The 12454-nt window shown below is 42.5% G+C and overlaps 1 protein-coding gene across 1 annotated transcript in view; it reads right to left on the bottom strand.

The window, feature by feature from the left end:
• LOC136626666 (alpha-2-macroglobulin-like) overlaps window positions 1-12454 on the bottom strand; it is a 109400-nt gene that overhangs the window by 81574 nt on the left and 15372 nt on the right. Inside the window, exons 5-7 of the mRNA XM_066601684.1 lie at window positions 11012-11032; window positions 10634-10790; window positions 6602-6686 (exon numbers count right to left, since the gene is read on the bottom strand). Of these exons, the coding sequence (XP_066457781.1) occupies window positions 6602-6686; window positions 10634-10790; window positions 11012-11032 (263 nt within the window). The remainder of the gene's footprint in view (window positions 1-6601; window positions 6687-10633; window positions 10791-11011; window positions 11033-12454) is intronic.

The raw sequence follows: 12454 nt of genomic DNA, 5'->3' as shown, positions 1-12454 counted from the left end.
ACAATGACTCTTCCCACAATAAAGAAGACATAATACAGTTCAGCTGCTGGAAAAATATAAATGTTTATATTAAAAGTGGGTTCTTTGTATAAAACGTGGGTCACAAGGGAATGGACTTTATAGGTAACACTTCTTACCACGTCTTTCCTACAGCACCAGTCATCAACAAATAGTCTATATTGTATAAAAGTCACAATCTGTACCCCTTATGGGTGATCTGCATTGGTGATTATAAAGGACTATTTTCATGTTGATGTACTGATTTTCCTGTTGTCACTGTGCGGCTCTATACAGTATGCAATAATAGTATAAACTGGAATACTCGCATGTGAACTATGATAGTTAAGTACATTCTTTGTATTAATGGAATGCATTGTAGAGAAATACACATTTCACACTAGCACCTTTTTAAATAAATGAACACTTTATATGTGCAGAAGATACACAAAAAATATCAGTTGTCCAATTCATGTTTTTTGTCCATTAATGTAAACCCCTTAAAGGGGTTGTCCCGCGATAGCAAGTGGGGTTCAGCACTTCTGTATGGCCATATTAATGCACTTTGTAATATACATCGTGCATTAAATATGAGCCATACAGAAGTTATTCACTTACCTGCTCCGTTGCTGGCGTCCCCGTTGCCATGGTACCGTCTAACTTCAGCGTCTAATCGCCCGATTAGACGCGCTTGCGCAGATGGGTCTTTCCCCTTCGGCTCTGTTCGGCAGCAGCGGCGTTCGGGCTCCGCCCTCTTGTACGCGTCATCGCGTAGCTCCGCCCCCGTCACATGTGCCGATTCCAGCCAATCAGGAGGTCACTGATCACTTTTATTGCATTTTTTGGGAGGCAAAATGCTAAAAATTAGCATTTTGCCTCTGTTTTTTAGCGGGTTTTTTTACGCTTTTTGTCGTACAAAATAAAAAGTGTGTTCAACTTTTTGTACACGTCGTTACAGATGCGTCAATACCAAATATGTGGGATTTTAATTTTTTTCCCCTTTTTTTATGCTAATATTAGAAAAAGCATAAAGGTTTTTTTTACTTTTTTTTTTTACATTTTTCTTTTTTTTACACTATTTGAGTCCCTCTGAGGGACTTGCAGCACTGTGCCTATGATCGCTGTCATAAGGCATGGCAGAGGTACTGCTCTGCCATGCCTTATCGCTTGTACAGCGATTATAGGCACAGGCAATACAGGACGCCAGTGTCTGGCGTCCTGTTGCCATGGCGACAGGCCAGGCTCTCGCGATGACATCGCGAGAGCCGGCCGGAGACACAGAGGGAGCGCGAAGGGGTTAACAGCGAGGGGCGCATCTCCGATGTCCCCCCGCTGTTGCAGCGGGACGCCGGCTGTGACTGACAGCCGGCTCCCGCTGCGGGATAGCGCGGGATCTTATGTGATCCCGTGCTATCCCCGGGACGTACCGGTACGTCCTGTTGCGGGAAGTACCAGGCTCCCAGGACGTACCGATACGTCCTGGAGCGGGAAGGGGTTAAAGATCCAGACACTTTTTAGGGATTTTACCCATGTGGTGGTTTTACTGCCCTATTTTTTCCTTTAGCTATCAAAATTATTTATGTAGCATTTTTTTACTGTGACATATAGGGCTATTTTTTAATATCTTTTTCACTGACTTTTTTTTGTTTTACTAGGGGTAAAAAGCTAAAAAAATGATATTTTTTAACATTTCTAGTTATTTTTTTAAAATTAGTATATTTATGCGAAAATAAAGTATGGGAACTGCTTCCTCATTTTGTTTCGGACGTTTTGATATATAAATTGTATGGTTTTAGATTACAGCGCGCTTATAGCGACGGTTTTGCTTGGCGTCGGTTTTGGGTTATTTTTAGAGATGAGCGAACGTACTCGTTTCGAGTACTTACGCACCCGAGTACCGCCATTTTCGAGTACTTCAGTACTCGGGTGAAAAGATTCGGGGGGCGCCGGGGGGCGGGGAGAGACGTGGCGGTGCGGGGGGTAGCAGCGGGGAACAGGGGGGAGCCCTCTCTCTCTCCCTCTCCCCCCTACTCCCCACTGCTACCCCCCGTGCCGCCACGGCGCCCCACGAATTTTTTCGCCCGAGTACGGAAGTACTCGGAAATCGCGGTATTCGGGCGAAAAAGGGGGGCGGGGCCGAGCACGTTCGTTCATCTCTAGTTATTTTCTTTCTTATGTATATATTGTTATTTTATTCTGTAATTTTGTTTTACTTATTTATGTAATTATGTTTTTTTACTATCTATGACCCCCATGACATTAGTTACTGGCAGAGCTGGTCAGGGTCTAGTACGACCCTGCAGCTCTGCTATAGCAGGGAATTCCAGGGGGCACGTGACCCCTGGGCTCCCGTAGTGAAAGCTACACTTCCACTTTCACTTTTCAGTACACAGTGCTCATTGAACACTGTGTACTCAGGGAAGGAGAAGGCAGTAAGGGTTAAAAACCCCTCCTGCCTTCTTCTCCGGGTTTTACATACGTCTGGGCTTTAAGCCCAGGACCAGGCGCCGTATATTTACTGTGCTTGGTCCTAAATGGATTAATGGAGTGCAGATTGTACGGCTGATCCAAAAATTGCATCAGTTGTCTCCTATAGACATATAAACATACAGGTTTCCATGTTTAAAAAGTTTCTGAATAGCAACCATTAGACAGCATTTAGTTTTTTTATTTAAATAGGTAAATTCCATGCCTGATTTCTTAAAAGGGTTTTGTCATTACAACAAAACCCCATCCAAATGCTGGGCCCGGCCTGAAATTAAAAAAAGAGGGCGTATTCACCTCTTCAGGAGCCCCGGGATGCAGCCGACAGCTGCTGTCATTATCGACTTCTGGGTAGACGGGCCAGTGGAAGTCAGCTGTCCGCTGTGTCCAGTCAGAGGCCACAGCATTACCGTACATACTCCTGGTTTCAGTGACAAAACCCTTACATAAGCTATCTCTATATTGGTTGAAGCTATATTTTTCTGATACAGAGCCTATATCTCCTATAGATTTGTTCTTTATTATCCTTCCCCTTGGCACAATAATGTATGTTTAAATACTATGTGTGTCAGGAGATAACTAGCTTTTAAAAACAATATGATTTTGTGATACTCTGAGGGAAATGTCTATCCTGTATGTGTCTATTGTGGTCACTCTGTGGTTGCATTAGGAATTGCAGTCTGTCAAGGGTTTTGCTAATACATTATGATATTGCTTTGAATTAGTGTCAAGAGAAGTTGCAGTCCTGAACAAAATTAAAAATAAACTAAGAACAGACATATCTATCTACAGACAAATAGGTACAGTAAGTAATAAAATTCTATCTGCCTGCGGCCATGCGTGCCTTACAAGCTAAGGTTCAGCTTTAAACACCTAAAGCACTTGGCTTTTTCTGTCGGTGTCATTAAAATGTGTTACCACTGTTCCATTCATGCAGGAATGCTCCAGTGTCACCTTCTCAGGATTTGTAGGGATCCTAGCAATCAGGCCCCCACTGATCATGGAATTGTAGAGTTGGAAGTGACCTACAGGGTCATCTGGCCCAACCTCTTGCTCAATGCAGCATCACTAAATAATCACAGACAGATGTCTATCTAGCCTCTGTTTGAAGACTTCAATTGAAGGAGAAATCACCACCTCCCTTGGCAACCTGCTCCACTCATTGATCACCCTCAGTTTCAGAAAGTTTTTTTCCATATCTAATCTGTGTCTCCTCCCTATCAGCTTCATCCCATTGCTTCTAGTGTTTCCTTGTGCAAATAAAAATAAGGCTGATTCCTCTAGACTATGACAGCCCTTCAGATATTTGTAAACAGTTAATAAGTCTCCTCTCAGCCTTCATTTTTGCAAGATAAACATTCCCAGGTCCTTTAAAGGGGTTGTCCCGCGGCAGCAAGTGGGTCTATACACTTCTGTATGGCCATATTAATGCACTTTGTAATGTACATTATGAGCCATACAGAAGTTATCAAAAGTTTTATACTTACCTGCTCCGTTGCTGGCGTCCTCGTCTCCATGGTGCCGACTAATTTTCGGCCTCTGATGGCCAAATTAGCCGCGCTTGCGCATTCCGGGTCTTCTGCTGTCTTCAATGGGGCCGCTCGTGCAGAATGCCGGCTCCGTGTAGCTCCGCCCCGTCACGTGCCGATTCCAGCCAATCAGGAGGCTGGAATCGGCAATGGACCGCACAGGAGAGCTGCGGTCCACGGAGGGAGCAGACCCCGGCGGCCATCTTCAGCAGGTGAGTATGAAGACGCCGGACCGCCGGGATTCAGGTAAGCACTCTCCAGTTTGTTTTTTTAACCCCTGCATCGGGGTTGTCTCGCGCCGAACGGGGGGGGGGGGTAAAAAAAAAAAACCTGTTTCGGCGCGGGACAACCCCTTTAGCTGAATTTTTCATACATGCTTCAGCGGAATTGACATTGTCTGATGTTTCATGGTGTGATACGGTTCACATACGGACATAGTGAAATTGTCTTTAGCCTAACACTTACAACCTAGTTACTTATACATGTTCTGATCGCTGGAACTGTTCCACATACTAGGCACTCAACAGTTTACAAGTAGACAACCCCTTGAACACCCTAATAATAAAATGAGAAAAGCCCCCTGAAAATGTCACTTTTTAATTGCAGATTTTTACATTTAGGCATAAATATATAGGGGGACAATACTGAGATCTCTTCCAGGATCTATTTATACCCAGGACTGTGACTGTAACAAGGCAGGAATCCTTTATGTTTAGAAAAAAGAAGGTTTCAACACCAACATAAAAGGGAGTTCTTTACTGTAAGAGCAATGAGACTGTGAAACTCTCTGCCTGAGAACATGGTAAGAGCGGACTCACTGAAAGAGTTCAAGAGGAACCTGGATAATGATATTATACTAGTAATTATTAGGAAATTGTAGTGGTTCTGGTGGCGGTACCAGATCCTAACTCCGCACATCACATAGATGTACTACATCCATCCTGATTCCCAGATAGCACACACACAGCTGTACTATATGCATCCTGATGATTCCCACACATTACACACACAGCTTTACTACATGCATGTTGATGCGCAGACATCACAGACACAGCTGTACTACATCCATCCTGATTCCCACACATGACACAAACAGCTCTGCTACATCCATCCTGATCCCCACACATTACACATACAGCTCTACTACATGCATCCCGATTCCCACACATGACATACACAGCTCTACTACAGTTATTCGGATTCCCACAAATCACTCACACAGCTGTACTCCGTTGATCTTGATCCCCACACATCACACAAACAGCTCTACTCCATCCATCTTGATTCACACATATCACACACACAGCTGTGCTACATCCACATCCATCCTGATTTCCAGACATCTCCAGGGCTGCAGACTCTGGGATACAGTGATCATCCCCTTGTCATGTGATCCCTGACTCCACGCACACAGCTGATCACATGATGGTGACATCATCACAGACCCTGGTAGCTGCTGTCACCTTATCCAGTATACAGTACTTTCTACCAAACTCCAAAATGGCTCTTCCCACAGCACTGACATCACTGCAGGTCCTTCAGCCTGCCGGATCTCTGTGGTGGCGGTAGATCGGTGTCTCTTGTCAGGACCGCTAAATTGTGTCTGAGATAATAATGGCTTAGTTGTATTCTCATTTCCCCTTCCAAGAGTCCTAATTGTGTTGTGTTGTGTCTGTCAGTCAGGCTCTGTGTTTCATATATGTTGTAGGACCTGCAATGACGTCTCCAGGGGTGGAGCGATGATGTCACCATGGGCGGAGTCTGAGAAGCACCCACACACATACATACTAACAGACAAGTAGTCATTAGTAGTTTGACTAGTAATTATTAGGAAATTATAGTACCAGTGTTTCTGGTGGCACATCACACAGACAGTAGCTTGATTACCACACAAGACAAAAACAGCTTGGCTCCTCCCACAGCAGTGACATCACCACAGATCCTTTAGCGCACCTGATCGCTGTGGTGGTGATAGGTCAGTGTGTTGTGTCAGGGCTGCCAAGTTGTGTAGGAAATTATATTAACAGTTCTGCTACATGGTACATGCATTATGATCCCCACACATCACACACACATCCTGTTCTGTCAGGACTGCTGATTTGTGTCTGACATAATAGCAGTTTAATTGTATTCTCATTTTATTATTTTTGTCCTACTCTTTTCAAGAGCCCTAACATTGTTGTTTTTCTGTCGGTTAGACTCTGTATTTTATATATGTCGTAGGACCTTCAATGACGTCACCAGGGGGCGGAGCAATGACAACACCAGGGGTGGAGCATAAGAATCACACACACACACATATACATACATACTCATAGACAAGTGGTCAATAGTAGTTTGATTGACTGATTACTTTAAAATAGGTGTTGATCTACGGAGTTTTTCTGATTTCCAAACTTGCAGTCAGAGAATATTTTTTTTTACAGAAATGAAGAATATTTAATCTAATCTAATTCATGCTTTGCCTTTCACTAGATCAACATTTCAGGATAATAGGCTGAGCTGAATGGATGTATGTCTTTTTTCAGCCTTACATACTATGTTACCCTAAGGAGGAGTTTAGGAGTCAATAACACTATTGCTCTTCTTACCTTCCGCAAGCATCCAGGTGAAAGGACTTATCTGTCAGGGCTACTTTGGATGGGATTTTGATATTTAACTCGAACCTCTTTGGCACTAGAGGGAATAGAAATGGCAATTACAAATTCTGAAAGTCTATTGTTAATTGGCAACTTATAGCACTTTTTTCTCAAGGTAATATGTGAATATTATGACATGTACAATAGTGGATAATGTGAAAACATGTAGGCTAGGCAAGAGTGGTTTCAGATTTCTGCATGCCTTTAAGTGATAGAGTCACAGAGAGCCTTATACCTCAACTTTTTTCACACAGCCAGAATACTTTATTATACACCAGTTATGCCATGAGTAGCACTAAGGGTATACGTCCATGTATATTTACAGGATTTCTTGCATTGTGTTTTTGCTTTAAATAGAGTGAATATAATAACCTCTCATTTGTTCCAAAGAGCGCCAAAAAAAAAAAAATGCGGATGTATGCCGCAAAGTTTGTAATTTGACCACTTAAGGACGCAGCTACCTCTGGCCTCATGGGCACAGTCCAATTTTTCAATTCTCATATGTGTCACTTTACGTTATAGTAACTTTGGAATGCTTTTAACCTATTCTAAGTGATTCTGAGATTGCGTTCTCATGACCACATATTATATTAATAATGAGTTTTGGTTGATATGTTTTTTCTTTATTTATAAATAAATTTTACAGAAAATGTAGCGAAATAAGCAATTTTCAAAATTTTATTTTTTTTGTACTTGTTAGGCAGCCTGCACACGAATGGGTCGGATTCCACCTGCAAGATCTCGCAGCGGAATACAACCCTGTACCCCGGCGGTGACCCCTGTGTACCTGTTCAATGGCTTCGCGTGCAGGTGGCTTCTATACATGCCGGCGCACATGCGCAATACATAGTGTGACGCGCCGTCGCTAGGCAATGATTCCGCGGGCCATCTGCACTGCTCCCTGTGCAAGGGTATTGTAATGGGCAGTATTTACTGCGGGATCCGGAGGCAGATGCCCGCTCCAGATCCCGCAGTGCAAATACGCCCGTGTACAGGGGGCCTAAGGCAAATACTCATACCACATAAAGTAGTTAATAAATAACATTTACTATGTTTATGTTGGCATCATTATTTAACCCCTTCACGACCAAGGACGTACCGGTACGTTCTGTGGCCGCGGGGTATGTATGAAAAGAGGTTGCGATGCAACCTCTCCTAATACAGTGCGGGCGTCAGCTGTTTATAACAGCTGACACCCGCGGGCAATAGCCGCGGGCAATAGCTGCGAGCGGCCACGCGGCCATTAACCATTTAAATGCCGCTGTCAATTCTGACAGCGGCATTTAGAGCCTCCGAACGCTGTTCGGGGGTCCCGCACGGCCACCCCGCGGTAAGAACGGGGGAGCCGTGCAGGTGTCATGGCAGCCGGGGGCCTAATGAAAGGCCCCAGGGCTGCCTTAACAGACTGCCTATCAAGCCATCCACACAGGGTGGCTTGATAGTGTGCCTGTCAAAAAGCAGTATGACGTAATGCTATAGCATTACGTCATACTGCAGGAGCGATCAAAGCATCGCATCTAAAAGTCCCCCAGGGGAACTTCAAAGTAATGTTAAAAAAAAATCAATAAAGTTTTTTTCAATTGAAAAAAAAAAAAAAGTTGTAAAAGTTTAAATCACCCCCTTTTGCCATATCTATTATTAAAAAATCTAAATAATAAATTAAAAATATGTATTTGGTATCGCCGCGTCCGTAAAAGTCCGAACTATCAAAGTAGCACATTATTTTTCCCGCACGGTGAACGTCGTTCAAAAAAAAATAAATAAAGAACGCCAGAAAAGCACTTTTTTAGTTACCCTGTCTCCCAGAAAAAAACGCAATAAAAAGCGATCAAAAAGTTGTATGTATTCCAAAATGGTACTATCAAAAACTACAGAACATCCCGCAAAAAATGAGACCTTGCTCAACTACGTCGACGGAAAAATTAAAAAGTTATCGCACGCACAAAATGACGGCGGAAAATTATTGAAAAAAATTTAATGTCTTTGAAAAAAAAAAAAGAGGAGTATAGTAAAAAAAAAACGATACAAGTTTGGTATCGTAGTAGTTGTACCGACCCATAGAATAAAGTTATGTCGTTTTTGTTGCGGTTTGTGCACCGTAGAAGCAAGACGCACTAAAAGATGGCGAAATGTCTTTTTTTTCATTTTACTCCACTTTGAGTTTTTTACAAGTTTTGCAGTACATTATATGGTACTTTAAATAGCACATTGAAAAATACAACTCGTCCCTCAAAAAACAAGCCCTCATACAGCGATGTCGATGGATAAATAAAGGAGTTACGATTTTTTTAAAGGGGGGGAGGAAAAAACGAAAATGGAAAAAGAAAAATGGCCGCGTCATTAAGGGGTTAAGCATGCTTTTAATTTTTTGGACATCAGAAGGCTTATAAGTAATTTCTTTTTGAATTTTTAAAAAATGTCCAAAACCTATTTTTTAAGGGACCAATTCAGTTGTGACTAGAGATGAGCGAGTATACTCGGTAAAGGCAATTACTCGAGCGAGCATTGCCTTTACCGAGTACCTGCCCGCTCGAGATGAAACGTTCGGGTGCCGGCGGCGGGCAGGGAGCTGCGGGGGAGAGCGGAACGGAACGGAGGGGAAATCTCTCTCTCCCTCTCTCCCCCCCGCTCCCTCCTGCTGACAGCCGCTACTCATCGCTCCCCCGCGCCGGCACCCGAACGTTTCATCTCGAGCGGGCAGGTACTCGGTAAAGGCAATGCTCGCTCGAGTAATTGCCTTTACCGAGTATACTCGCTCATCTCTAGTTGTGACATAACTTTGGGGACCTATATATTAGAGACACCCATGAATGACTCAATTTTAAAAACTGCTCCCTTCAAAATTTTGTTCAAAATGGTATTTACAAAGTCTGTTAACTCTTTGGGTCTTTCACAGAAATTAAAGCAACATGGAGGAAAAATTTGAAAATGACTTTTTTTTGCAGATTTTCAGTTGTCATAGTTTTTTTTCCTCATGGAACACAGCAGGATTTAACAGAGTAGCAAAACTCAATATACAGTATATTACCCCGTATCTGCAGCTTTTAGTGTGCAGTAAGACTAAAACACAGGCATTAGAAATAAAGGCTTTTGGAGGGCAGATTTGAGGATGTCACGTCTCATTTGTAGAGCCCATGAGGTACCAGTACTGTGGACCTCCTCAAATTAACAGAATTTTGAAAGCTGCTGCCCTCAAGGAATTCATTAATATGTAGTAAGTGTTTTAACTACACAGGTGTTGAGTGGAATTTTAACATTGAACCGTTAAAATGAAAACTTACAATTTTTCCAATAATAAATAGGTTTATCCCCAAATGTTTCATTTTCCTGACAGGTGTAGGTGTGCTACTGAACTGTACATTAACCGAGCAGCATGCCATGCTCTTTTGGGTTAGCATTGTTACATCTGTGCACAGGACACAAATGCAGGGCACAAATCAGTGGGTATTTATTTCTGAAGTTGCCCCCTAATATTTGCCCAATTGTGCTGGGTGCTGACCTCGGTCTGTAGCAATGTGCTGATACTGTTGAATCAATGAGGCAACCAACCATATTTTAGTTGACCTCAGACCTGCGTGCAATATTCTGGCAGCCATGTTTTCCTTTGGCTTTAAAACCTGCATATTTATCCTGTATGTTTACAAAGGTTCTGCATTAAAACCTGTAGGCACTCTATGGGTTCTGAGAGATACCACATTCTCCACTAGAAGCATTCTTCGATCATCACAGAGAATACCTACAGAATACAACATGCAATATCACAATTATTTCGCTCAAGGATTCCATCTAATAAAATTACCATGTGCCTCCGCATGTGATCAGAAGTACATGAAGGAACAGAATAGGCCCAGAGTAGGCCAAAGGCACCATATTCAGTTTATAGTTTATTACACTTGAAAATTCTACTCTACACTTTTTTTTTACAATTCATCTACATGTATTATTATATGATAATTCCATTAATTAAGTTGCACTTCAGCATACCATATTCATCAACTGTAAATGATTTTTCACAGCTATTGGGCATTTTAATTTTGTAGTTCCCAAGAGTCAATTCATTGGCCAGAAGAAAGCTGAAGTCAGCAAATCCTTGTGTTGTAGATACATCCAGCCACTGTGCTATGCGATCATTATTTGGGTCCTGTAGGAAGAAAGGGAAATAATGGGATTTCTTATAGCACTAAAGCCTAATTTAGGATTGGACTGGCTGTCAAGAGGACCAGAGCAGACCAGAGGTCTCCTTCCATTCTATTTTGGTAAACTTACTATTTTGGTCTTCTCATTTATCCATAAACTTTTGCAATTAAATGCATCAACCAGTAATAAACTCATCAGTTCTAGAAGTACATATTTTATACTTACTAGTATTTCGACCAAAGGATACTAAAAAAAAAATCAAAAAATAAAACTGTTACACACAAATAGATCAAATATTAAATATGAATGAGTCTAAACATGTCATGTTTAGTGAATATTATATCATGTATACTAAAGCTACAAAAGAACCTTGTGTAGTCTGAACTCCTAGTCAGGTGTTACTCTACCCTCTCTTCTTGTAAAGCTACAGTATAAACAGCAAGAGATAGGGTAATAACAGATGACTAGTGTTGAGTGAACCAAACCAGTAGAGCCCTGTTTTGGGTCAAACTATGCAAAAAGTTTGGTTTGGCACAAATTTGAACTGAGCTTTTAGCCAATTTCTGCCCAAAACAGGGTTCTACTAGTTCAGTTCACGCTAGAGTAGTCCTGAATATTGGTGTGTAATACTGTCTAAGGGTGCATTCCCACGAAGTAAAGCGGCTCGGTTTTCATGCCGAGCTGATATACGTTGTCCTCGTGTGCAGGGGGGGGGGAGGATGGAAGAGCCAGGAGCAGGAACTGAGCTCCCGCCCCCTCTCTGCCTTCTCTCTGCCCCTCTGCACTATTTGCAATGGGGAGAGGCGGGGCGGGGCTAATTCTCCGAACTTAGCCCCGCCCCACCTCCTTTCATTGCAAATAGTGCAGAGGGGCGGAAAGGAGGCAGAGAGGGGGCGGGAGCTCAGTTCCTGCTCCTGGCTCTTCCATCCTCCCCCCCCCCTGCACACGAGGACAACGTATATCGGCTCGGCGTGAAAACCGAGCCGATATACGTTCGTGGGAATGCACCCTTAGAGACCTAAAAGCCATTCTGAGTGTTATACAGGACTTTTATGGCTCTTAGATAGTGTTATACACTACTTTTAGGGGTTTTAGAGAACTTCCCATTCAGTTCAAACTAATTCGGTTTGAATTGAACATTTTGCAAAACTTTGGTAAATTGTCAACTGAATTCAAACTGAAGTTTTTTAAATTTTGCTCATCACTACACATGACTGTAGAATTGGCCTATACATTATTTCTAACTATGTAGACACAGGTTTGCAGAAGTTAAATGCACGAAACAGGAGATTTTTAATAAATATTAAATGCACTGTTATCTTATTTTAGATGTTTTGGAGAAATAAAATATGGTTGCAAAAATGCACAAAAGGGTTTAAAAGAAACGCTTAATGGGTGAGACTTCACATGGGCGAGTGCGATATCGGGCCATGAATTACAGCCCAATATCACACTAGCAAACATGCAATTTTGCCGTGGATACAAGGTGTTTTTGTAGCAAAACCTCCTCACATCACTTCTGAGAAGTGTCAGTCACGGCAGAGGAGCGCAGAGTTTCTCCGATTGTTTTCAATGAGAGATCTCGCATCTCACCGCATACACCTAGCACACAGCGCGATACTGCCACCAGCACCATTGAAAACAGTCGGAAATGCAATGCGAGACCAC

This window comes from Eleutherodactylus coqui, chromosome 4, assembly GCF_035609145.1.
Source record: "Eleutherodactylus coqui strain aEleCoq1 chromosome 4, aEleCoq1.hap1, whole genome shotgun sequence".
Lineage (NCBI taxonomy): Eukaryota > Metazoa > Chordata > Amphibia > Anura > Eleutherodactylidae > Eleutherodactylus > Eleutherodactylus coqui.
This window is presented reverse-complemented; position numbering and strand designations above follow the sequence as displayed.